The following is a 25,765-nucleotide window of genomic DNA, read 5'->3' as shown; positions in this document are numbered from 1 at the left end:
TGTAAAGCAGAATCTGCATCTGTTCCTTTAAAGAGCTTATTTTCTACCTGATTTAACCTTTACATGTTGTTTAGTTTTTATAAATTAATGTGTTATGTTGATCAGCGATATTAACCCTTTCACGCATGAGGTCACTACTGTGGACAGCTACTCAACAAGCATTTTCTTGCGTATGCATGGGTTCTGATGGCATAGCTACACATTAACCTCTACAGTGGACTCTGGTGCATCATCATATACATTGCCATCAAGTGGCAAGACGTTTGTGTAGATTTTTCCCCTCTGAACCAAAATGGACGCAATGTATGTTACTTGTAATGCATTATGTTTAATACAGTATCTCTTCAGTTTAAACCATAAACGCATTCTGTACATTCAAGTGGACATCTAAAAATTCCTTTGAAAAATGTGTAAAAAAAATTGCATTTCAAATCTTGTTTTTCATACTAAGAGCAATAAAATCACATCAAAAAAACAAAAAACATAAAAAAACACCTGACTGAGGCTGTCATAATTCATACATGAAAGGGTTAAATAATATGTATGTACTTGATCAAAACCAGTTAATTTAGATGTTACCATTTCCCCCCAGTGCAAAACAGAATAGTTCATTGTTGTTATTAAAACCAAAACTACTAAATATAGTTTTCGGTAATTGAAAAAAAAAGAAAAAGAAAAAAGAAAAAAAATATTACATGAAACACCTAAATAAACTTAATTTAACATTCAAAATATTGGCTTGTTGGCAATCCGTGTATCATTCGTTCAGTCGTTTTTTGAATTAATATTGAATATAGAAAAATAAGAAAACGGTTCCTTTTTCGTTTTTTCATTTTTTACAAAAAAAACGAAAAACAAGAATTCAGCTGGATTTCTCGTTTTTCGTTCTCAGTTAGAAAAATGAATAAACAGCTTGAATATTCGATTTCTACACGTGGGCGGGAATTAAACGCCCATTTCCTCTGATTTGTCAGCCGATCAAACTGTTCCGTCATCAGTTCTGCACAGCAGAATAAGAGTCCTCCGTTGTGCGGATTCCTAACGCATTTATTGCAACTACATTTAATCTTTTTCTCATCAAATAACCAGACTAACGAATGTCTCGACACAACCCGTACCGGGGAATAGACTAGACGGGGCTTTCTTCTGTGTAGACCAGGAGTTCTCAAGTGCCAGGGGGTCCGTGAAATAATTTGCTATTTTCCGGATTGTAAAGTCAAGTCACAGGGTTTTTTTTTTTAACAAGCACGCTGTGATTAATCTTAATGTTGACCTTCAAAAATATATAGGCGCGCCAAGAAGGCTATTGGCTGTAGGCTATTTTGGTTGATTTTTGGTGTGCGCCAGAAAGAATATAATAATCATTTATAATAATTATTATTCTTATATAATAATTTCAAAGGCATATGATATGTTGTAGTCATTTTGAAAGTACACAAATAGACATATAATGTTACTGTTTCGAATGAGAGTATTAAACGACAGTAGCTATTAAATCCCCTGTTGAGCAACACATCCAAGTGATGTCGGGTGTCGCAGCCTGTTCGTTATTAAAATAAAACAGTCAACCAAACATATAAAACGTTATTCTGCTTAATTGGTCTGTTGACATTCCAAACTAATTTCCCTTGCTGTGGAGATGCTGATTTACGTGTAGTATTGGGACTCGAATGAAGTACGAAGCCTTCTTTACATTATTAATTAGCATCCAAATGTTACATTGCAAATATGGATAGGCTACTGGACGAATGAGAGATGCCCGAAACCAACGTCTGCTCCTGTACAGTTTCAGTTTCTCGTTAAAATACGCATATTATGTTATTAATAGTGTTTATAATGTTAATGTTGTATTTTATTTACCGGTCTTTTACACTATTTATGAATATGCTTTTTTTACAACGATGTGACGCGCGCGTTTCCCTCTCAACATGACCCGGCGCGCCACGCACAAGCGCGCATCCTAGAGATATAAATTATAATACATTTTAATGAAACACAAGGCCTACATCATAAAACTTCTCCAGTTGTTAGATAGGCTAGTCAGTCTGAATGACAGTTTATACGTTAACGTTAATATAGGCCAATTATATAGTCAATGCATTATTCTTTTCTTTTTGTATTAGTGTTAAAAATATTTAATTTACAACTAATTATATTGATTTATATCTTAATTTATATATATATATATATATATATATATATATATATATATATATATATATATATTAATTACTGGGCGAGTGCGACAATATAGGCTAACAGCCGGCTGATGCAAATCGTAGGTGAATTTATATATACACAGAAGAAAGCCCTATCTAGTCTATTCCCCGGTACGGGTTGTGTCAAGACATTCGTTAGTCTGGTGGTTTGATGAGAAAAAGATTAAATGTAGTTGCAATAAATACGTTAAGAATCCGCACAACGGAGGACTCTTATTCTGCTGTGCAGAACTGATGACGGAACAGTTTGATCTTCGGCTGACAAATCAGAGGAAAGGGGCGTTTAATTCCCGCCCACGTGTAGAAATCGAATATTCAAGCTGTTTATTCATTTTTCTAACTGAGAACGAAAAACGAGAAATCCAGCTGAATTCTTGTTTTTCGTTTTTTTTGTAAAAAATGAAAAAACGAAAAAGGGACCGTTTTCTCATTTTTCTATATTCAATATTAATTCAAAAAACGACTGAACGAATGATACACGGATTGTTGGCAACTAACTGAAATAAGTTTACACTGAATTACTAAAACAAAAACTGAAATAAAAATAAATCCAAACTATGGAAATATATAAAAAAAAACAAAAAAAAAACAATAAGGCTAAACTAAAAAACGAATAAATAACAAAATTACTAAAACTTAAAATTAAATTAAAAAGAAAAGAAAATTGATAATATAGAAAACAAAGCTAATTAAAATTATTAATGAATATTTCTATAAACAGTATAAATAATACTAAATGAACGCTGGTATAATTTAGACTATAATTTCTGATTGGATCTCTCGTTGGATAAAAGTATCATCATATACTGTATTTCTAATAAATACAACAGTTACATCTACAAAGTTCAAGGACAAATGTCCATGTAATAAAACGAATTGATGTTTTTATATTTAAATTCTAGACCTAGTTAATTATCCCTTAATTATTATATGCTCTTATAAAATCAACTCCAGGTGACAAATATTGAAATATATTTGGGACACTTTTTTGTCCATTGTAAACATACATATGCACAGATTTAGGTTCCTTTAATAAACTCAGAGCCATATTAGTTAATTGGCGTTGTTCATAAATATCATATTTTGATGTTCTGTTTTCAAGTTCGTCAGCAAAACACACTCTTAAGTAATAACCAGTTACAAACACTGACCACAAAGTGTGTGTCTGAGTGAAAGCCTGTGTTAGCGTATGTATGCAACGAGAACCGGGCTGAGAAAGGAAACCATGTGTGTCAATCAAAGCACCAATCAGTGTATCTCTCTGTTGTTTCTCAAACAGTGTTTCCCAGGCATGAACATAAGCCCTCATACCCAGTACAAGCAGACCTCCGAAGGCCAGTTTGACACTCGGCTGGTCTGGGTGTGTGAGTTCTCGTGAGCCTCACTCATTTGCACTGTGTAAATTGTCAGCCCCCTGCTAACGCCACATTAGCACAACAATAACCCGAACAAAACAAAGCAATTATCACACAAAACCACAGGAAAGAAAACCAAAGAGACGAGTTGCATTCCAGCAGCTGTTAATTAGAGCTATAAAACTGCTAAACATACTCAAGTATGTGTTATTATGCCAGTCAATCGAGACACTTGAGGTAGGAAACTAATTCTAACACGTAATAGGCCTGATAGAGATGCTGGCTGTTTATCTGTGTGACCGTGTGATGGTTTTGAGCATGATAGTGTGAGCATTCTTCATAATTTTGTATTCGCGTTTCATGAAAGAAAGACAGTCTTAAATGAAAGTTTGTATTAACCTGAGTGTGAGTTCTGAGTGATGTTTAAGGTTTGTCTGTGTGAAGAAAAGACAAGAGTTTTACCTTGGCTACGAAACACTTTGCAATGGCAACTGGGTTGGCGTTACACTTCTCCAGGTCATGAAGCAGATCACTAAAAAAAAAAACACACACACACACACACATTGGTTATATATCATTACTCACACACGTAGCCGGCTGATCCGTGCTCTGTATAGTAGGCCATGAACTGTAAAGGAAAGACCCACTTCCGTGAATGAACAGCATTGTGAATGCATGTGTGGTCACTTCTGCATTGCAGTCATATGAAGTAACACTGTGAGTGTGTGTGGGCTGAATTTGGGGAGAGTCTGGCAAAATGTGCAGGTGTGTGTGTGTGTGTGTGTGTGTGTGTGTGTGTGTGTGTGTGTGTGTGTGTGTGTGTGTGTGTGTGTGGTCCGAAGTGAGAGGAACTGAGGGAAGAGATGGCAGCAAATACAGCAGACTGTCTAAAACGTCTGTGTTAGACAGTCTTCCCTCAACCGCCCAGAAAGCCAGAAAGGACACTTTCTCTGAATATGGTACACATGACACTCCTAAAGCAAGCCATGCTGTTCATTTCTGTAAAATGGTGTTTAACCTTCGTCAGCCTCAGGGGGGCAAACTAAATGTTATATGAGCTGAATATTATCTTTATTTCCATTAATATGAAGTTAACTAAACTTAAAGTGACCAAATGAGGGGCATTGTCTACATACACATCTAATCATTTAAAACTAGTAGTTCTACCAATACACATCAGAACCAAATTAAAATAAAATAAATAAAATAAAACTATACCAGACTGAATGGGTTTGCAAGTAACAGGGTTGTACATTTATCTTAATCTATCACTCACTAGATATTTGCTGTGTTGGGATTAAATGTTGACTTCTAGCTTCTGATGAACATACATTTTCCATGAAATTCACAAAATAAAAACAGTTTGAAATCATTTAATGAATTAATAGCGCTTATACCATGGTCTGGAAGAATACTCGATTCTGATTGGCTGCAGGGTGTCCATTAAAAAGTGATAGAGGACACCTAGTAAAGGAGTTCTGGAGAAACTGACTGTTTACCGTTCGAAATTAATAAATAAATGCGCTGGCTACATCAGCTGTGAGTAACCATAGCAACAGGCAGTAAACTGAAGGGTTCTACGAGCTGAGCGGACTATAAATATCTCCGGTTGCTAAATAAACCGTCAGGCGTAACCAGGGAAACCAAGTTATTGTTTGTAAAAACTTTAGATTTCGATTGTAAAACTAATTAAAATATAAACTAATGTTTTAAAAATGTATTATTTGGCAAGTGACCATGGTATAAGTGGGTTAATGCCCTTCGAGGTGTCCATTGTCAGGTATTAATGGACTTCGGCGGAGGCAACCGTCCTTGGCTGCGCATCGGACGGTTCACGCCTCGCCGTCGTCCATTAATACCTGACAATGGACACCTCGAAGGGCATTAACCCTTACTTTTAATGAATGTGTTCAAAGTGACAATGTAAAAAATATTATGAGGTAACAGGACTGTGCATATATAAATATGTTTGGTCATTAAATTTAGTTTGTAAGAGTGAATTAATTGAATAGCAAATTATTAAATTATCATTTTCATTCAAATTGTGTCACGGTTGTATGATTTTAATGGTTGGAAATGATAAGAACCTGTTAAGCACCACCATATGAAGGTGGTATGGTATGGACAGAATAGTTTACCTAAAAAATTGTGTGCCTTTTTTAAAGCCTAATAGTTCTTGGAAAGTGGCAAACACCCCTCACACTTCTCTAACAGATGCGCTTGTCCCCGAAACGAGCATGATGTGTCCGTGTACCTGTTAAAACGGTAGATGTCACGGATATTTCCAAATAAAGAATTCCTCTCTTCATCTCCCAGCAGCAGAAGAGACTGGTTGCTGATGCAGTCCAGGTAATCCTGTGGAGAAGCAGATGAAAGGATGAGTAATCTCATCAGGGGTCATGTGAGATGGGCATCAAACAGGGTCCTGCCCCCCCCCCCCCCACCCCACACTGGCTTTGAGCTCTTCAGCGTTCGACGTATTTGGACAGACCTGCTTCATCTCTCACATCTGACATTAACATTTGCGCATCAGTAGATTAGCTATGTCCGCAAGTTATGTAAAGTACTTAGGCGAGCGACACTTTGATGCACATAGTAAGGATCAAAGAATGGTATTTGCCATATCCATTATGCAAATTATACAATGGCCGGGACAGTCAACTTTTGAATGATCTGTGGAATCTTCTTTCGGAAATGTATCTTAAACATTTTTTATTCAAAGCAAAGTTTTCTCTGATATACTTCTGACACATTACGTACATGAAGAGATAAATAATGAGTTTAAACAAAATGAGTTCAAACAATCTGCTGTTGCTTTAGTTTCCTCTTCAGTGAAAGCAGTTTCCGTTCATAAGCTTCATACGCATGTTCATCGTCAGGTGAAAATATACACTCTTATTAACTAATAATAACGTAACTTTTGTTGTAACTGAAAGGTTGTGTGTAAACTGTTGAAATGTTCCTCATGTCAGAGGTAGAATCTTGAAAACTGTATAAATGTACTTTAACCCATAACACCTTTTGTTATCACTTCCTTTGGGGGTTTCAAGGCTTAAAGGAACACACCGACTTTTTGGGACTTTAGCTTATTCACCGTATCCCCCAGATAAGTCCATACATACCCTTTTCATCTCCGTGCGTGCTGTAACTCTGTCTGACGCACCCACCGCTAGCCTAGCTTAGCACAAAGACTGGAGGTAAACGGCTCCAGCTAGCATACTGCTCCCAGTAAGTGACAAAATAACGCCAACATTTTCCTATTTACATGTTGTGATTTGTATAGTCACAGCGTGTACAAATAACAAAGTCACATGAGACACAGCCATCTTCTAACCGTATACATAATGGGAACTATTTTCTAAGGCGAAGCACTGCTACTTGGGTGGAGTGATTTGCTCGCAGCACCTGAGAAGCCCCTGTGGTGAGGAGCAGAGAGTTAGCTCAGAGTTGGAGTAAATCACTCTGCAGAAGTAGCAGTGCTTCGCCTTTTGAGAACCACCATAGTTCCCAGTGTGTATACAGTTAGAAGTTGGCTGCTTATTGGGAGCAGTATGCTAGCTGGAGCCGTTTACCTCCAGTCTTTGTGCTAAGCTAGGCTAGCGGTGGGTGAATCAGACAGAGATGAAAAAGGCATGTATGGACTTATCTAACTCTGGGGGATACGGTGAATAAGCTAAAGTCCCCAAAAGTCGGCGTGTTCCTTTAATTAGGGGTCAATCACAGCCTGGTTGAACCATGCACTATTCATAATAAAAGACATTTAACAGGGAACCCCGCACATGACACGTGGGAAAAAAATATATATATTGTGGCCACGAATTAAGCACTTGTTCCCTCATTTTAGGTCAATAGTGGCCATATTGAACTAATTCATTCCTTTGTTCAAATTACTAACTTAGAAGTTAATTAGTACAACATGGCCACAATTGACCTAAAACGAGGGAATTAAACAAACGTGGCCTTGTTTTTACTAGAACGAGGGAACAAATTAATACAATGAATTTGAAAAGTCTTGGGTACGTTTGAGTTTCAGCAAGAACCAATGAGGATGAGTAATTAATGATAATTTTAATTTTAAATTTTTGTTTAATTCATGGCCACAATATCCATTTCTTCCCATAAATACTGTACTTTAAAACCCAAATACAGAGCATTGGCTGAGACAGTATTGTTACCTCCTGTCCAAAGAGGCAGAAGCTGCATTTGGTGATACTAGTGATACAGGACATAAACACCACCTTTGAGTTGCACAAAGAGGCTTTCATACACTAGTTCTGTAGAAACACATCTATGTACTGTTTTTTAAAGAACATAGATCGCTACCTGAAATGAAGAAAGATCATAATGATTGATATTCAAAATGGTAAGCAAATTATGCTTTGTTTACGGGTTGTTTTTCTGCAGTCCTAGTTTCGGTTTCTCTTTTTGAATGATGAATATAGACTACTGATACCGGCTGATATAGACAGTTAATTCCTCATACACATGCGCAGCACGCAAGTGTTCAGCTTTTGTCGCCACTAGCTCTTTTAAGTCGGCTTGGTGTGTCACGGCCTTAAGGATGAGGGAACAAACTGTATGAACTACAGAAGCCCCCAGTGAGCTCTCACAAAAATATAAGCAAACAAAGCATGTCAGAATCTGTATTTGTGCTGTATCTTCTGCTCCGCCCTACATGCGATTGTCTCTCTCTTCGGTTGACAGACGAGATAAGTGATTCTTTCACTCAGATACAAATCTTTACCTGAACACCCCCAGGCAGTGTAAAATAATCATTCTGTGTCTACTCTAAAACACACCCTGTGTCAACACCCCGTGTCAACACCCCGCTCACACATAAACACAGACATAGAGGTTTGTCTCATTTTTAAAACTGAGAAATTATGTGATGCTATCACCCCAGGAAGATAAAACTAATAATAATTTTAGTACTTAAACTTTTATTTCAGAGGGTTGCCATGGCAACATTTCAAACTTTTCATCTAATATTTATATTTGATTTCATTTATTTCATTTCAGCTTTATTTCAATGAATAATTTTAGCTTAAGTTTTAGTTAACAATAACAACACTTAGTAACATTTGCGTGCTATTTTAAACTTTGCGGTCAGATTTTTTTTTATTTTTTTATTTATTTAATTATATCAAGAATGCCTTAAACATAAAACAAAAGACATCAAATACAATTGAGGATAAAAACACAATAAAGTCCAGGACTTATTTCCATTGTGGTCCTCAATAAAATATGCGATAAAATATGCTCACGATTTTCCATTCTTTGCAAAAACAGAGCAAAAATCTGCACATTAGATATAAACATGGTAAAACTTGTTAAACCAGGGGTCTTCAGCTGAGGATCTGTGATTTCTAGGGGTCCATTGTGGTACTGCAGGGGTCCACCAATTATTGTTGGATCTCAAACTAATTTTTAAGTTAAATTCAACCAAAGCTAAAATTCAGCTAAATGTTTCAGTGTCCCTCACTCATTGACATAAGTAAATTAAGTAAGATTACAATGTAAGGGGTTCCAGTGTGAAGAATACTAGATTTCTAAAAGAAAACATCATTAAATTACATAAAATATGTATTAATATTTATAGCAGTCTCATGTGTTTCTCTTTTAAAGTTGTTTTCCTAACCTACTTTCCTCTGCTTTATCTGTCCTCTCCATCCATCCTGCTTTCCTTTTGTTCCATTCTGTCCTCAAACCATCTATCATTCTCTTAGTGCCAGGGGGCCTGTGAATGTGTGTGTGAGGAGAAGGTGGGGAAGGGGTTTGCAGCCCCTCCTAAAACTCTCCATCCTCACATTAACCGAGAAAGAGTGAGAAAATCAGGGCAAGGGTGAGAAGAAGAGTTTAGCATTCATCTCCTCGCTCTCTAGGTCAAATGACAGCCATGTGCACTTTAAATTTGACAGCTATATAAATCATACACAAAGAAACACACACACACTCGCACTCAAACAGCTCCAGTACTCATGCTTTATGGGCATTGGTAGCCTGCATGGTTAAGGACAAAGGTTCAAGGTTTGATCCCAAGTATATGAGAAACCCACACACTGCACGGTACTTGCAAGGAATAGTTCAGCCAAAACTAAATGTTATATCATCATTTACTCGCCATCCTGTCATATAATAAATATGCTTGACTTTCTTCCATTGAACACAAAGGGAAATGTTACAGATGCTGTCAAGCTCTAAAATAACGTAAAAATGTGCTATAATTCAAAGAACTGAACTTTATCAAGACGTGTGGAACAAGGTCATGTTAGTGACAGCAAACGGCATTTGTTATTGCATATACATATGCACTGCAGGTTTGAAGAATGACTTTATATTAATGGCTAAATCTCGTCAATGAAATTACTGACAAAAATGTTCCTTCATTCAATCGGTAACGAAGCAAGTGGATGTATTTATGATTGGGTAATTGAATCGATCCGTTCAAAGCCGCAGGTTCGTTCACGAAACACCGCTGTGTGTTGCAGGTCCGCTGTGGCTTTCATTAGAACTATCATTTCATTGCAAAATTTAGTAAACTATACTGCCAATACTGTGTTTGCAAAGTACGTCACTTAATATTACCTTTTGATTTGTTGAGATGTTGTATAAAATCAATGTCACATTTGCAATCGTGTTGATATTCGGGTTATTCTTGTAATTTCAAGGTGGAGCAAAATTAAATGAATGGCAAAACAAAGCATTCAAAGCATTTTGTTCGGATACCCCCCCGTTACCTCACGTACACCAGTTTGGGAACCACTGCTATATAGTAGGCGAAAAACAGTATGTGACAAAAGAAGTACTGTATGTCCCTATTCATAGTATTTATAAAACAGTAGGTGACAAGTACCCACATAACGTACTACTTCCGGCGAGATTTTGAAGTGGGCACTTTACTTTCCCTTCACTATCCCATGAGGCCACAAGAGAGGATTTGTGAATGGAAGTGAAGCGGCGCAACCAGGGGGCCAGTTTTTCGGAAAACATTGAAGCTTCCCCGGGCGCCACCATTGATTAGCAGACCATCACCTGCTGTTAGCATTCCATTGACTCCTATTCATTTTGGCGTCACTTATAAAGAATAACTTTACATCTGAGGCGTTTAAAGACTCCATCTGTCCATTATTTATTTCTAAAGAAACACGAAAATGTATAAAAGGCTCCATTAAAGGCTCCATTACAGAGAGTCGCGTGGTTATGATGCAATTGTTAGCCTATTTTTACAAAAACTGCTTCTACGGGGCCATAACGTAAGATACAAGGGTTGAAGCAGTTTTTGTAAAAATAGGCTAACGATTGCATCATAACCACGCGACTCTCTCTCGCACAGTAGATTACCGTATGGACAGGAGGAGAAGCTCGCGGGCAATCGGGGGGACGTGGAGCCAAAATGACAAAATAATTAATCCGAATATTTGGCAAAAGTTTCTCCTGCTCCTAGCTCATGGACACCTCCTACTCACACTCTCCGTCTCTGCAAGTTTCGGAAGGGAATGATTCAGATTTCTCTTGGCACAGCTACTAGAAGACAGACGGGTTGCTCACGTCACATCTACGTCGTCAAGCTCAGTTTGAGTCTGCGCAGTACGCTCGACCATCAGGAAGTAAGTGCTTCTAATTGACTTCACTTGTCTCCGTTGAATCCAATGGGGTCGCTGTGTCCATTTATTTTACTGTCTATGGTCGCAACTGACGCTGGTAGATCACATGACAGTGACAACGTGGCAAATATACGGTAGTATGTCTGAATTTCACATCACATTGTACATACTACGGACATTCATACTATATAGAACATACTTTTTAATGGTCGCGTATACAAAGATTCAAACCAAATGTAGCATTTATTATACAGTATTCGATTTCGGATGCAGTGATTGGCTATATGTCACGCTCAGGAAGAGACCGCACATGCTTAGTGTCTTTCATACCTGGACTATACTGCGGAGGTCCTGGACGTAGGTTTTTTCCGTTTCAAGAATTTCCTCCACCACTCGGTCCACATACTGGACTTTGCGTCCTTCTGGCGACTGAATCTCTGCGTCCCCCTGATTGGTGGGGGTAGGTGTTTGTCTTCCTGACTCCTCCTCCTCCAGCTGTCGGGCAGGCACCAGCTCCAATCGGATGGCTCCAGAATCATGATCCCTCTCAGGGGTGGAGCCTAACACGGGCCGACCCCCCAGCGAGCAGTGACTGTCCCGGGAGGAGGCGGACGAAGACGTGGAGCCGTAGCTCACCGGCCGGTCGTTGCAGTGCGTCGAGTCCATGCTGCGTGAGGAGCAATATCTCGGAGCAGAGTTTCTGATGGGACCTCCCACCTGGCTCAGGACCGGCCCTCCAACAGGGACCTCCGGGAGTGGCGGTAAAACATCAGTGGAGAATGGATAATCTTCTGAAAGATAAAAAGCCCAAAGTGGTTAGACGATATTGAAGGAAATTGCAATTTCCCATATCTTGTTATTTAATGCGATACGATAATTCGGTAACACTTTACAATAAGGTTCATTAGTTAACATTTAGTTAACTACCTTAGTTAACATGAACTAAGAATGAACAATACTCTTTAGCATTTATTAATCTTAGCTAATATTAATTTCAACATTTACTAACATTATTAAAATCAAAGGTTGTATTTGTTAACATTAGTCAATGCACTGTGAACTAACATGAACAAACAATGAACAGCTGTATTTTTATTAACTAACATTAACAAAGATTAATAAATACTGTAACAAATGTATTGCTCATGATTAGTTCATGTTAGTTAACTAATGAACCTTATTGTAAAGCGTTACCGATAATTATTTAAGTGTGCAAAATTAATTTGAATTATATTTAAATATGTTTAAATTATATAACCAACATGCACATTTCACATCCTTTTTGGGAGAGCATCACTACAACGTCTGAAAGTGAACAGCAATATTTACCGTAGCATTGCATAAAAAGTAATGTCACAAATCAGACAATGTCGTTCGTTCTGAAAACACACAAAAACTACAACCCCAAAACCCACTGCAATTACATATTTGATTCCCAGAGTTAGATCTCAAAAACATCATGAGAAACCCACAGCAATCTCTAGCATTTCTGTGTGGGAATACACACACTCGAAACCATTTTGGGTTTGTTTTTGTGACAACAGTTCTCAGGAGAAAGCTACATTTTAACATTATTTTAGATACTAGTAGCTAACTATTCCTAGTCTCACTGTCCCACTATCTCAGACTGAAATAATAACAATATAGAACATTTATAACATTTATATTTAATACAGTGTTTCCCCTAGGGGGGACAAACACAGACAGAAAAGACATGCCATCATGGAAATAAGATAAATATCATATTACTTAAGGACTATTTAGTTTGTTTAATAAAATAACAAATTGTAATCTGGCGCTATAAAGAAAATCAAATCAAATTTACTTGACCTTCAGGGGTGGGGGGCGAGCCGTTAGGGGGGGGGCGCCCCCCTTATATAATGGTAGGGGAAACACTGTAATAAAAAAGCTGTGAGTGGAAACTTGGTGTTGTGCTATGTGCTTCTATGTGCTTGCTAATGTGTTTTTAGCATAATGCTAGGTGATTGCTTGGGTGTTTTGGGCTGTTGCAAGAAACAGACTCAAATCTAGAGGTCGGATATCTTTGGGGGGACTAGAGGGTGGAATTGGGACAGTAAAAGCAACACCCTGGAAACCACGCAAAACACATTAGCAACCGCATAACAACCCCCACAACATTGTAGCATTAATGCTTTGATTAGGGTTAGCGGATTAGGGGTTGAGTTGTGGTGGAGAGTAGCATAGCAAGCACCATTCGCATTTTCTTCAGAACATTTTCAAACTCAAGTGTTTATTTTATTTAATTTTATGAGCTTTTACTGCTATAGAGTGTGTTCACGTGTCTCTGATGTTGGGCATGATTCAGATGTGTCTTAAAACAGCAGTTGACAGGCACTCACCACATCATTTCAAGTGAATTACCATGAGAACACACACACATGTGCATACGCGCGCACACACACACATGCAGAGCCTTTCATACAAGAGAAAGGCCAGCACTGAAAGAGAGAGGCTTTAATGAGCAGATTAACGTGTAATGGAGACATTTTACTCTCTAGGTGAAATGAAAGAGAGCTCTGTGTGACCGTGTGTGTGTGTGTGTGTGCGTATGCACGTGTGTGTGTGTGCACGTGTGTGGTTGTGGACTGTCTATTCTCACAACACTGTAAGACCATCCAGACGCACCCACTCCACACACACTAGCACAGGTGTGCACACACAATCAACTCAGTGTAACGTGGTCATTTTTACACTCCGTTGACACAATAGGTAAATTACGGCAGTGGAAAGGGGTAATATATACTGTACATATGGGACAAAGTGAAGTGTTGAATAACAATATTTCATACAATTCGCACCAAATCGCATCATGGAAGCCAGTCAAATGCAACAAGTAATCGCTCTCCGACAACAAAACCATATAAAGGGATTCCAGGGAATTTAAGACTTTCTTTTTGTCTTGCAGTCAACCACATGTCTCCTTCTCAGTTGCCAGTTATGAATAATCACCGTCATTACTCACTCAACACGGAGCCATCTATATTATCCAGGGCTCCAGAAAAAAAGCCACATGATTGGCTCTTGATTGTCTAAGCAAGCTTCTGATTGGTTAATTCCTGTGCATGCCAAACTCACACACTGACCCACTTTCACTAGACAAACAAACACAAAATGAGATGTGGCCACCAACAAACACAATCTCAAGTAAATGCATAATGCTTGTGTGTTGCATGTTTACTGCAGTTTGAACTATTGGAGATGTTAAAGCCTTTTCATGCATCAGGTTCACTGCTGGTTGTGTGTTTTGGTGGGTGGGGTCGTGTTCAAGTAAAATAAACTTCTGTGGGTGTGTTTGTGCACTCTTCATGCATGAGTCTGTCTATTGTATGCTGTCTATTTTAGTTTGCAATGTTTCACCTTTTAAAACACAAAAAGTCAGCACACTGTTGCTTCCAAATATGCAATGACAATTGAACTGAAAATGCTACTTTAAGAGTAATAAAAAAAAAGATACTCTTCTGAAAAAGAAATGCACTTCTTTATGCATTGAATGTGCACTTGTAAGGTACTTTAAACTTTTTAAAGTATATATAAAAAAACTGCACTTTTAAATACATGACACAAAGTTTCCATAGAAATGACATTATATATTAATCTTTTTAAGTATATTATTTCCATAATAAGTACTCTTTAAATGTATGCTAAAGTGCACCACTTTTTCAAAAGGTTGACTATTTTATTCATATAATTTGCTGTTTGCAAAGTTCATTATTTAATTTAGCAAACAAACATGTGATCTTCATTTTATAAATGAAAACATATACATGCCTTTACATTTATGAAGGGATTTTCTTCTCTCACACAGGTCAAAAGACTGTTGAACAAGGGGATGTGGCCAATATTAGCTGAAAAAAAAAAGCATGAATGGACTGAACATCCACCACCAGGCATAAAAACCCATCTGGGCTCCTTTGGCATCCTAATATTAATCTTACATACTGTCCAATACTCACAACACGGGTGGGAATGCAACAGGTCAATCAGTTGCCATTGACCATTAGAAGAACAGCCAGTGTGTATGTGACTGAAAACATATGAGAGACGGATTCTATCAAGATACAACAAGTAAGTTTTGCAACCACTAAGGCATCATGGCATCATTCAGTTTAATTATTAAATAAGTCACTTATGAGGTTCGGTTGGGATGTATAGTTTGGAAGTGCTAATGACAACAACCTGAACCAGCTACAGTATGAAGAATGCATAAACATAGCCACTAACAGTCAAGTTAAGGAGTAATCATTCTTACTTTTCGGATTCAAAGGAAACCAATCTACCTTTTTATGAAACTGAGTTATGATCAGTCATAAAAAAAGATTACTAACTTGTGAGAGTACTTCACTTCCTTCCCGCATGATGAGGATGCTACAGCCCTCTCTGTTTTCAACAGCCCAGGACTATTACCGGCTCATCATACCCATATAATGACCACTACTGTCTGCTAGTTCATATATACTGAAGCTCACTGTGTTTTTGCCACCGCAGAATTTACAGTGCAGTTTTAATAATCAGGTCAAAAGCAAATCTCGCAATGAGGTCACAGACAAAAAGAGCTCAAATCCCGGGTTATTATACAAACATTTTTAATTAACTAAGTAGGGTTGCATTTGACTCTGTGATTTTACCTTGAATAACTTGACCTGTACTCTTCCTCTGTACAGTGCTATTACAGTTTTGCTCAGTCGCTTTGGTGCATTTCTCAGATCAGAAATGAACTTGTTCAACCTCCACATCATCAAGTCACTGGTGCACATCGTAAAAGACGTTTCTCATTCTTCTGAACAAGTTGCGATTGCTTTGGTACATTCATGCAATTGATTATGTACAATTGTCTGCGGTTTCCTACATTAGAATTATATATTATTAAATAGTTCTCTGTGCAATAGTCTTACCCCTCAAAACATCTAGTCATTAGTTCCTCGTATAAGTCATTAAATGCAAAACGGTTGATCTAGTTGTCATAAACTGTCACGCATATTTTCTACACATTTCTATTAGACTTTTTGTAAATGTGCCATGAATTGATGAATTGTGCAGGTGAATGTTGACTTTCACTAATGAAGAGAATGTAGATCAACCAATGAGAAACCAGTTCTCTGAAATAGCTGAAAGTTGCATCTCATGATCCTTCAGTTGGCAAGCATATACAGAGCTGCATGCAAAAGCAAAGTTCCCTGTGTTTGCCTTTCTAATGTTGTATTTGCGTCTTTGTGCCCCTATTTGGTTTTCTCTTCTGTATTACAATAATATTGTAATGTTTTTGTTTGTTTTTTTGTCACACCACTAGTAAAAGTGTACCTGTAAATCCTATCCAGTCTCTTTCAATTAATAACTTGCATACAGTAGTGTGTAAATTGTCCTTTTGAAATGGATATATGGCATACAGAAGAAGCGCAGCTTTGTACACTTCAATACAGTAACTCATCCAGACTGTTGCCATAGTTTACATCAGGTAATACTAACAGAGTGCAGTGTTTTATTGACAACATGACTAAGCAATTTGACTTGAATTTGTCTTATCCGTACACAATGACACATGGACTTGTCATTCTGATGGCACTGACATGTTCATTGACACAGATATTTACTTTTGAGAGATGAACTAAGGATTTTGAGCAAGAGACTGGCTTTTGCAGGTGTTTTGCTATTTGTACGAATTGTTTTGAGAAATGCACTTACTGGTTTGCAAATGTCGAGGATGATTCGAGAAATTGTAACATAGTAATCACAACTCAGGAAACAAAAGCACAAAGTACAGAACAAACACTCATAATAGACGAGATATGACAGTGTGATAGACTGAACATGTGATGCATACGCATGATGTCACCTTTCTCACAAATTCATGTTTGTGTTGTTTACACAGAGATGATAATGGGATTGTTTTTTAAAAACTTGCACTTCAAACCCGTTTTCAAAAGTTTGCGTTTTCAGGCCACAAAACGCTGTTGTCGTGTAAATGAACGGCCAAAACGCATAAAAAGTTTCATGTTTTTGGTAGAAAATGGTGTCGTGTAAACGCCCCCTCACCTTTGGTTTTGTTTTCAAAAAGCACATTTTCTAACAAACGCGGGAGTCGTTTTCTTTTCTGCTTGCAGTGTGTCAGTCACAATTGTCAGGAAAGTGAATATAAGACACACAAACACACATCGAATCATATGTCATCAATAGCGGTTCACTTCCATGATTTAGTACGATTGTGTTCATATCAGCAGCGAACCATACATGAACCGTACCCCACACCACCCTTTTTATGCAGACTCGGGTATGGTTCGCTGGTGCGGAAAACAGTGTTCACATCATTCAACCGAACCGAACTCTGACGCCAATCGAACCTGGGAGCGCAACAACAGTGCGTAGTGTGAAAGCACCCTTCATTTCTTCGGCGTAAAGGCCCATTCACACCAACTATAAATATAATCGTCCACATGAACTGATGATAACGCATGTTCTGTTTATAAGCACATTTTTTAATAAGCACAGCAGTTTTGTTGTCTGCCACTTTAAATGCCCGAGCTCTTTAAAGTCTGGTGGATTCTGATTGGCTGTCAATGTTTTTATCGTTATTCCAATGATATTGTTACTTTGTGTCGTTATTGTTATAGTTGTGATTTGGACTTCGCTATTCTCATAGAAGAAAGATTATTAAAACTTTTTTATTACATGGCTTGGTTGAATTCTAATGTAGAATGCGGTGTGTTATTTCTTGATAACCGCTGCTAAGTATAACACACCGTTGCCATGAAAAACAGAGCGTTGCTATGGACGCAGGATTCTAACCATAGAGACGAAACAGACTATTTTCTTTAGCGGAAGCAATACAATCGTTTTTAAATCAATAAACTCCTTTTTAAATCAATATTTTGTGTCAAATTATTGATTTATTTGGTAGGTAACCATGTAATAAGTGGGATAATGTAGAGCGAGGCGGTTGTTATAGCGAATACAACCCCTTCAGGATTCAAGATCAGCCTGTCGGGGTTGTATTCGCTATAACAACCGCCTCGCTCTACATTATCCCTTACATAATTAGCCTATCATAATTGTTCTTGGTGTAAACAGGCCTAAACTTGCAGTTAAAGTCAACTTGAAACGTGAGACAATTGCTCCGTCTCTAAAACGTTTTCATCTCAGCTGACGTTATCTTTAGCATTTTGAAGAAGAGGCTTAGTGGGGCTTTTGTCATGATAGATCTGATTACTTTTCTCACAGTCTGAGCTCATGCGAACTAATCACTGAATTGTGAGAAGCATAGACAGTAGCTTGTGCTTCTTTATGTTTTTGTATAGACAGTTTTCCCAGTTCTAGAGAAACTCCCAACTATCACATGACTGGAACTACTTTTGTTTGTTGATCTTATGCTCAGTCTTTTACCCACACAGTCAGTGTCAGTGATACACCCTGTAAAAAACAGCTGTTCATGCGTTTACAACCTTATACACATGTACATGCACACACACACAGAGAGAGAGAGAGAGAGAGAGAGAGAAATAAACACAAACATGGCGTGTGCTGTTGAACTTCAAAGGCTAAGAAGTTCAGAGGTAACCGGAAACCAAGCAATGGTTTAAGAAGAAAACAAGGTTGTGTGTGTGTGAAATAAATGCAAAGACATTTGTAAGATCATGTTCACTTTGATCATTGCAACCAAACACATTAGAGCGCGAAGCCTTTGGTTTATTAAGCAGAGGAGTTTGGGTTTCACCAGCTTAAATTACAGCTAAATCTGATATCTAGGGTTTTTAGTTTTTTTGTTATGTACGCTCTTTTCAAAGTTATATTAATACCCTTTACACCAGGGGTCTCCAACACGTCACTCGCGAGCTACCAGTAGCTCGTGGCCTGATTGGAGGTAGCTCGCCAAGGGCCGTTCACATATCGCGTCTTTTGCGCGCTCAAGTTCGTTATTTCAAATAGTTGAAGCGACGCACTCATTTTTCCAGGCGCAGCGAGTTAACATGAAGGATGGGAGTGCACCCAAACATTACGGGTGTTTTTATTCTTCTCTGTAAATAAATATTTTTTTCGGCGGTGGAAATCCATTAGCTACTAAAACTTTGTCATTGTGGAGAGCGCAGTGCACGGTTGCATAGCAACGACAGACGCAACAGGAAAATCGGACTGAATTTTACTATTAATAATAAAAGATAAGCTAATGTGCATTGTAAATGTCAGTGATTTATCTTTTTTGACTCATTCTTTTTATAAAAACTTTTTCTGTCAAAACTTTATTTGAACTTGTAGCCTACATGTTAGTAGATAACATGTTGCAAAACACTCCTTTAAAATCTGGCCATCATTTTTAATGTTATTATTTTAATGTTTATGTAAACAAAAAGTGCATATAAGTTTATTTGTTATTTGCTGATTTTCGACATAAAACTTGGTGAATTGATTTCATTGTGTAGTATTAGTACTTTTTGAACAGGATTCTGTGATAACCGTGATCATTTTGGTCACTATAATCATGAAATGAAATTTTCATGCCATTTCATCTCTAGTTATCATGTACTATAAAATCAACTATAATTATGTGTTTTTACAGTATAATATGCAAAGTACAATTTTCTATAATTTTTTTTTTTTTAATCTCTGATTCTGTTCTTTTCTCTGACATTTAAGGGTGACATATAGGCCAACAAAAACTCTTTTAGGTCTAAAACAGTTTGGATAGTTGTTAATATGAGAGTTATGAGACATTATTTAAGATATTTAAGTGTTGTATTACATGAGTAGCTCTCGACCACTTTCATTTTTAAAAAGTAGCTCTCAAATGAAAAAAGGTTGGAGACCCCTGCTTTACACCCTAGCAACTGATATACACAGTTGCTAGGGTGTTCTGGGTGGTTGCTAGGCTGTTGCTAAGGCATTTCTATATGGTTTCTAGGGTGTTCTGGGTGATTGCTGGAAAATTGAAAGACAGTTACTAGGTTGTCCTGAATGGTTACTGCATATGTTGTTGCTAGGGTGATCTGTGTGATTGTTATGGCGTTGTTAGGTGGTTGCTAGATGGTTTTCAAGGTGTTCTGGGTGATTGCTAGAGAATTGCAAGGAAGTGTCCGGAAGTTCTAGATAGTTGCTGTGAGTTTTCAATAGGGTCTGTTGACATCACATTGATAAGAGGTTTTTAGGGTGTTCAAGATTTTTTCTTACTAGTCAAAGAAACGCACCTTAAGTGTCTATGTCATATGATATTCTGGCCCAGTTCCCTGCTTTAATATCATCCAGCATGCAAAAATCATTACCGCAGTTAAGGGCATTATTCGTCGTGTCTGTGTGGATTTGTTAAGTTATTTGCTGAAGCCTTATGAAGCTCTATGTAGGTCTTAGGAAGCTTCATTGCTCACAGGGTGACTCAGAAGGTGGGCAGCTGGTCTCAGTTTCCCACTCTCTTCATATCACAATGCTGGCTTACACACACACACACACACACACACACACACACACACACACACACACACACATATCCATTCCTCACAGTGAACGGTGGATGGAGGATGAAGAAGGGGCGAGAGTAACTAGGGGGGTTTAAGGCGGATTAAGCCTCCTGTCTGCCCCCCTCCGAGCACGACTGCTGGGAGACTCAAACATGACATAATTCAGAGGAGACTAAAGGACAAAGACCTCTCTCACACACACACACACACACACACACACACACACACACACACACACACACACACACACACACACACACACACACACACACACACACACACACACACACACACACACACACACACACACACACTCTGCCTCACTCTTGTCTGCTCATCAGACACACAACATCAAATAGTTCCCCCCAACAGCCCTCTTCAAATGAATGGTGCACGTTTTACAGTTACACACACATTCAGAGGGTTTCAAGGAGTTCAGGCCCGTGAATACAGGGCTTTTATAGTTTACTGGAGGGAGAAACGGATTTTGAGAGAGTTCCAAACTTAAGTCATGTGTGTGTGTGTGTGTGTGTGTGTGTGTGTGTGTGTGTGTGTGTGTGTGTGTGTGTGTGTGTGTGTGTGTGTGTGTGTGTGTGTGTGTGTGTGTGTGTGTGTGTGTGTGTGTGTGTGTGTGTGTGTGTGTGTGTTTATACATAGCTGGATTTCAATAAAAGTTTTAAATACAGACTTTGAGATGAAGTCCACCCAGCTGTGAGCTAAGCTGTACAGTTGAGCGTTTCCCGAGGCCTGTACGTCCAATTTAACCTATTTTTACTCTATCTTTACTCAAAACACACTAGTGGTCAACCAGTATGGGGTTTTCCATGGCTGATATCATGGTGACTTACATAATGCAGATATAAATACCCAATGTCCATTACACACTTTTCGGCGTACACACACTAAGTGTGAATTAGTTTTAAATAAAATACACATTACATCAAATAAAACAGTAATACTCACACAAACAAACATGGTAACTCAATGTTTCCATTTCCTGAAGACAATGTGTATAGTCCCATGAAGAACTCACCGCCTTGAGACTGAGTGGATGCAAGTACGTTGTTCCTAGTTAGATAGATAGATAGATAGATAGATAGATAGATAGATAGATAGATAGATAGATAGATAGATAGATAGATAGATAGATAGATAGAGCTGTAGTCTGCAGTGTGTGTGAGCTGTAGTCTGCAGTGTGTGTGTGAGCTGTAGTCTGCAGTGTGTGTGAGCTGTAGTCTGCAGTGTGTGTGTGAGCTGTAGTCTGCAGTGTGTGTGAGCTGTAGTCTGCAGTGTGTGTGTGAGCTGTAGTCTGCAGTGTGTGTGTGAGCTGTAGTCTGCAGTGTGTGTGAGCTGTAGTCTGCAGTGTGTGAGCTGTAGTCTGCAGTGTGTGAGCTGTAGTCTGCAGTGTGTGAGCTGTAGTCTGCAGTGTGTGTGAGAGCTGTTGTCTGCAGTGTGTGTGTGAGCTGTAGTCTGCAGTGTGTGTGTGTGACCTGTAGTCTGCAGTGTGTGTGAGCTGTAGTGTGTGTGTGAGCTGTAGTCTGCAGTGTGTGTGAGCTGTAGTCTGCAGTGTGTGTGAGTTGTAGTCTGCAGTGTGTGTGTGAGTTGTAGTCTGCAGTGTGTGTGAGCTGTAGTCTGCAGTGTGTGTGTGAGTTGTAGTCTGCAGTGTGTGTGAGCTGTAGTCTGCAGTGTGTGTGAGCTGTAGTCTGCAGTGTGTGTGAGCTGTAGTCTGCAGTGTGTGTGAGCTGTAGTCTGCAGTGTGTGTGAGCTGTAGTCTGCAGTGTGTGTGTGAGCTGTAGTCTGCAGTGTGTGTGTGTGAGCTGTAGTCTGCAGTGTGTGTGAGCTGTAGTCTGCAGTGTGTGTGAGCTGTAGTCTGCAGTGTGTGTGAGTTGTAGTCTGCAGTGTGTGTGTGTGAGCTGTAGTCTGCAGTGTGTGTGAGCTGTAGTCTGCAGTGTGTGTGTGAGTTGTAGTCTGCAGTGTGTGTGAGCTGTAGTCTGCAGTGTGTGTGAGCTGTAGTCTGCAGTGTGTGTGAGCTGTAGTCTGCAGTGTGTGTGAGCTGTAGTCTGCAGTGTGTGTGAGCTGTAGTCTGCAGTGTGTGTGAGCTGTAGTCTGCAGTGTGTGTGTGAGCTGTAGTCTGCAGTGTGTGTGTGTGAGCTGTAGTCTGCAGTGTGTGTGAGCTGTAGTCTGCAGTGTGTGTGAGCTGTAGTCTGCAGTGTGTGTGTGAGCTGTAGTCTGCAGTGTGTGTGTGTGTGAGCTGTAGTCTGCAGTGTGTGTGAGCTGTAGTCTGCAGTGTGTGTGAGCTGTAGTCTGCAGTGTGTGTGAGCTGTAGTCTGCAGTGTGTGTGAGCTGTAGTCTGCAGTGTGTGTGTGAGCTGTAGTCTGCAGTGTGTGTGTGTGAGCTGTAGTCTGCAGTGTGTGTGTGTGAGCTGTAGTCTGCAGTGTGTGTGTGAGCTGTAGTCTGCAGTGTGTGTGAGCTGTAGTCTGCAGTGTGTGTGTGAGCTGTAGTCTGCAGTGTGTGTGTGTGAGCTGTAGTCTGCAGTGTGTGTGAGCTGTAGTCTGCAGTGTGTGTGTGAGCTGTAGTCTGCAGTGTGTGTGTGAGCTGTAGTCTGCAGTGTGTGTGTGAGCTGTAGTCTGCAGTGTGTGTGAGCTGTAGTCTGCAGTGTGTGTGTGTGAGCTGTAGTCTGCAGTGTGTGTGTGAGCTGTAGTCTGCAGTGTGTGTGTGAGCTGTAGTCTGCAGTGTGTGGGAGCTGTAGTCTGCAGTGTGTGTGAGCTGTAGTCTGCAGTGTGTGTGTGAGCTGTAGTCTGCAGTGTGTGTGAGCTGTAGTCTGCAGTGTGTGTGAGCTGTAGTCTGCAGTGTGTGTGTGTGAGCTGTAGTCTGCAGTGTGTGTGAGCTGTAGTCTGCAGTGTGTGTGAGCTGTAGTCTGCAGTGTGTGTGAGCTGTAGTCTGCAGTGTGTGTGAGCTGTAGTCTGCAGTGTGTGTGAGCTGTAGTGTGTGTGAGCTGTAGTGTGTGTGTGAGCTGTAGTCTGCAGTGTGTGTGAGCTGTAGTCTGCAGTGTGTGTGAGCTGTAGTCTGCAGTGTGTGTGAGCTGTAGTGTGTGTGTGAGCTGTAGTCTGCAGTGTGTGTGAGCTGTAGTCTGCAGTGTGTGTGAGCTGTAGTGTGTGTGTGAGCTGTAGTCTGCAGTGTGTGTGAGCTGTAGTGTGTGTGTGAGCTGTAGTCTGCAGTGTGTGTGAGCTGTAGTCTGCAGTGTGTGTGAGCTGTAGTCTGCAGTGTGTGTGAGCTGTAGTGTGTGTGTGAGCTGTAGTCTGCAGTGTGTGTGAGCTGTAGTCTGCAGTGTGTGTGAGCTGTAGTCTGCAGTGTGTGTGAGCTGTAGTCTGCAGTGTGTGTGTGAGCTGTAGTTCCGCCCTGTCATTGTGCCCAGTAAGCATTTCCTTATACCGCACACATTCTGTACAGTAAGCATACATAATCATTCCCAAACACACACTCATAAAAATGTCATCTACTCTTCTGCATAATGGTTGCCTATCAGATATGCACAATCAGATGTACAGTATCTAAATATTCCCTATATTCCATCTAACATGTAGTCATGCTTCAACACACACGTCCATCTGCAGGGAATGTGAGCTCTTGAGGTGTGTGTATTTCGGTTCTGACCCGTGAACTGTTGCAGGAACTGAAATTAGAAGCTCGCGAGAACATCAAAGCATTAACATTATTATTATGAGCGTGTTTAAGATGGTTGACTGCAGATGAGTTTTGAATGGTTCATTTAGCATTAAGTTCTTATGAAACTCTGCTGTCATGTGTGATGTGATGTATGCACCATTCTGACTTATAGTTTAAGTCATTTTTTTTTATTTTTTTTTATTCTGTTACTCATTTACAAACCCATATTATGTTCTTTCATAGTGTAAATGATATTTGGGAGTTTGAGCCGAGGGGAAGGTTATCAGTGAACTTCGGTCTTCACACAAAGCTAATAAGGCTCCAGACGACTTGTAATAACACATGAATTATATAGACTATTTTTATGATTATTTTATGGTGCTTTTATGGTGCCTACGTTTTCCTTTTGTGTTTGGGAAAGGAAAAAATCCAAGTTTCAGAACATCAGGATGACAGATTTTTCCTTTAATTATCATTAGTATTTCCTCACATGTCTGCATGTTTTGCATGTTTTCACTCTTTTTTTGTTTCTATGCTTTGTATCTTTTTCTGTTAGACTTGTCTATCCGCTCCGACTGATAAGGTCAATCTTTAATGGTGAATTCACTCTGAGGAACTGTGGCCTCAAATACAGTAAGTGCGTCAGTTTGCAAATTCAATTCCACGTATGCGTCATTGACAGATTTTCACTAATATATTATGTTATACTGCATATGTTTAAAATTCTGGTCTGCTATACCATGCAGTGCATCCTCAGGCTCAAACACTGTCAGTTGTGTATTCATTATAAACGTATCCTACTGCGTAAAACGTATGCAAACGCAAAGATTTCACACTGTCACGTTTGCTTTAAACCATCTCTGATCACTGCACATGAAAAGAATCGGACACATGCACAAAATCAGACAAAGCTCTCATGGTCTTGATATCTCCACGACAATGTGTGTTTTGCAGGCAAGAGCTGCGTGTCCATAACCAATGGGATTAATTCTCTCCAGCACGAGGGCGGCACACACACTCGCGCAAGCAGCAGAAGGTCTATTCTGGTCTCTGAAACATGTTGGAACTCCACCACGACTTCTGGAGCTGGAATGTCTGTAACGGATTCACAACATGCCGGAAACATTTCCAAGCTTCTCCTCTTCTTCAGACCCTGAGAAAAATCCTTTCTTATCTCTCTATCAAACATAATGACTCAGAGTAATCATCTCTATAAATAGCTCTTCTTCACTGCCCATTTCCTGCAATCAGACCAGCCCATTATCTCCCAAAAGTCATCAGGCCGATCGAAGATCTGATTGCAGAATGTTCTCAACACTCGAAAACATCTTGGGTTATTTTTTTCACCCAAATCCTGGATTGGGCCTTTTGGGTAAATTTTTTTGGTTATTTTTTCAGTGTTTGGGTAGTTTTTGTGTTACCCAGATCCTGGGTCAGACGTATCAACCCAGTGTTTGGGTAGT

At 39.3% G+C, this 25,765-nt stretch overlaps 1 protein-coding gene and 2 long non-coding RNA genes across 4 annotated transcripts in view; 1 reads left to right on the top strand and 2 right to left on the bottom strand.

The window, feature by feature from the left end:
• The window catches only part of LOC309480490 (pleckstrin homology domain-containing family G member 1), a 57,270-nt gene that overhangs the window by 16,763 nt on the left and 14,742 nt on the right, over positions 1–25,765 (bottom strand). For both annotated transcript variants that reach the window (XM_082144984.1, XM_082144983.1), the window contains exons 2-4: positions 11,509–11,969; positions 5,829–5,929; positions 4,037–4,106 (exon numbers count right to left, since the gene is read on the bottom strand). In XM_082144984.1, the coding sequence (XP_082001110.1) occupies positions 4,037–4,106; positions 5,829–5,929; positions 11,509–11,844 (507 nt within the window). In that variant the 5' untranslated portion in view covers positions 11,845–11,969. The remainder of the gene's footprint in view (positions 1–4,036; positions 4,107–5,828; positions 5,930–11,508; positions 11,970–25,765) is intronic.
• LOC309480727 lies at positions 8,685–9,903 on the bottom strand. Its single transcript, XR_014199762.1, has 2 exons — positions 8,996–9,903; positions 8,685–8,940 (listed from the first exon to the last, which is right to left on the bottom strand). It is a non-coding gene; the product is annotated as an uncharacterized lncRNA (long non-coding RNA).
• LOC309480705 lies at positions 18,791–21,777 on the top strand. Its single transcript, XR_014199739.1, has 3 exons — positions 18,791–19,000; positions 20,010–21,189; positions 21,294–21,777. It is a non-coding gene; the product is annotated as an uncharacterized lncRNA (long non-coding RNA).

This window comes from Leuciscus leuciscus (genome assembly GCF_965113295.1).
Source record: "Leuciscus leuciscus genome assembly, chromosome: 18".
In the NCBI taxonomy this organism is placed as follows: domain Eukaryota; kingdom Metazoa; phylum Chordata; class Actinopteri; order Cypriniformes; family Leuciscidae; genus Leuciscus; species Leuciscus leuciscus.
This window is presented reverse-complemented; position numbering and strand designations above follow the sequence as displayed.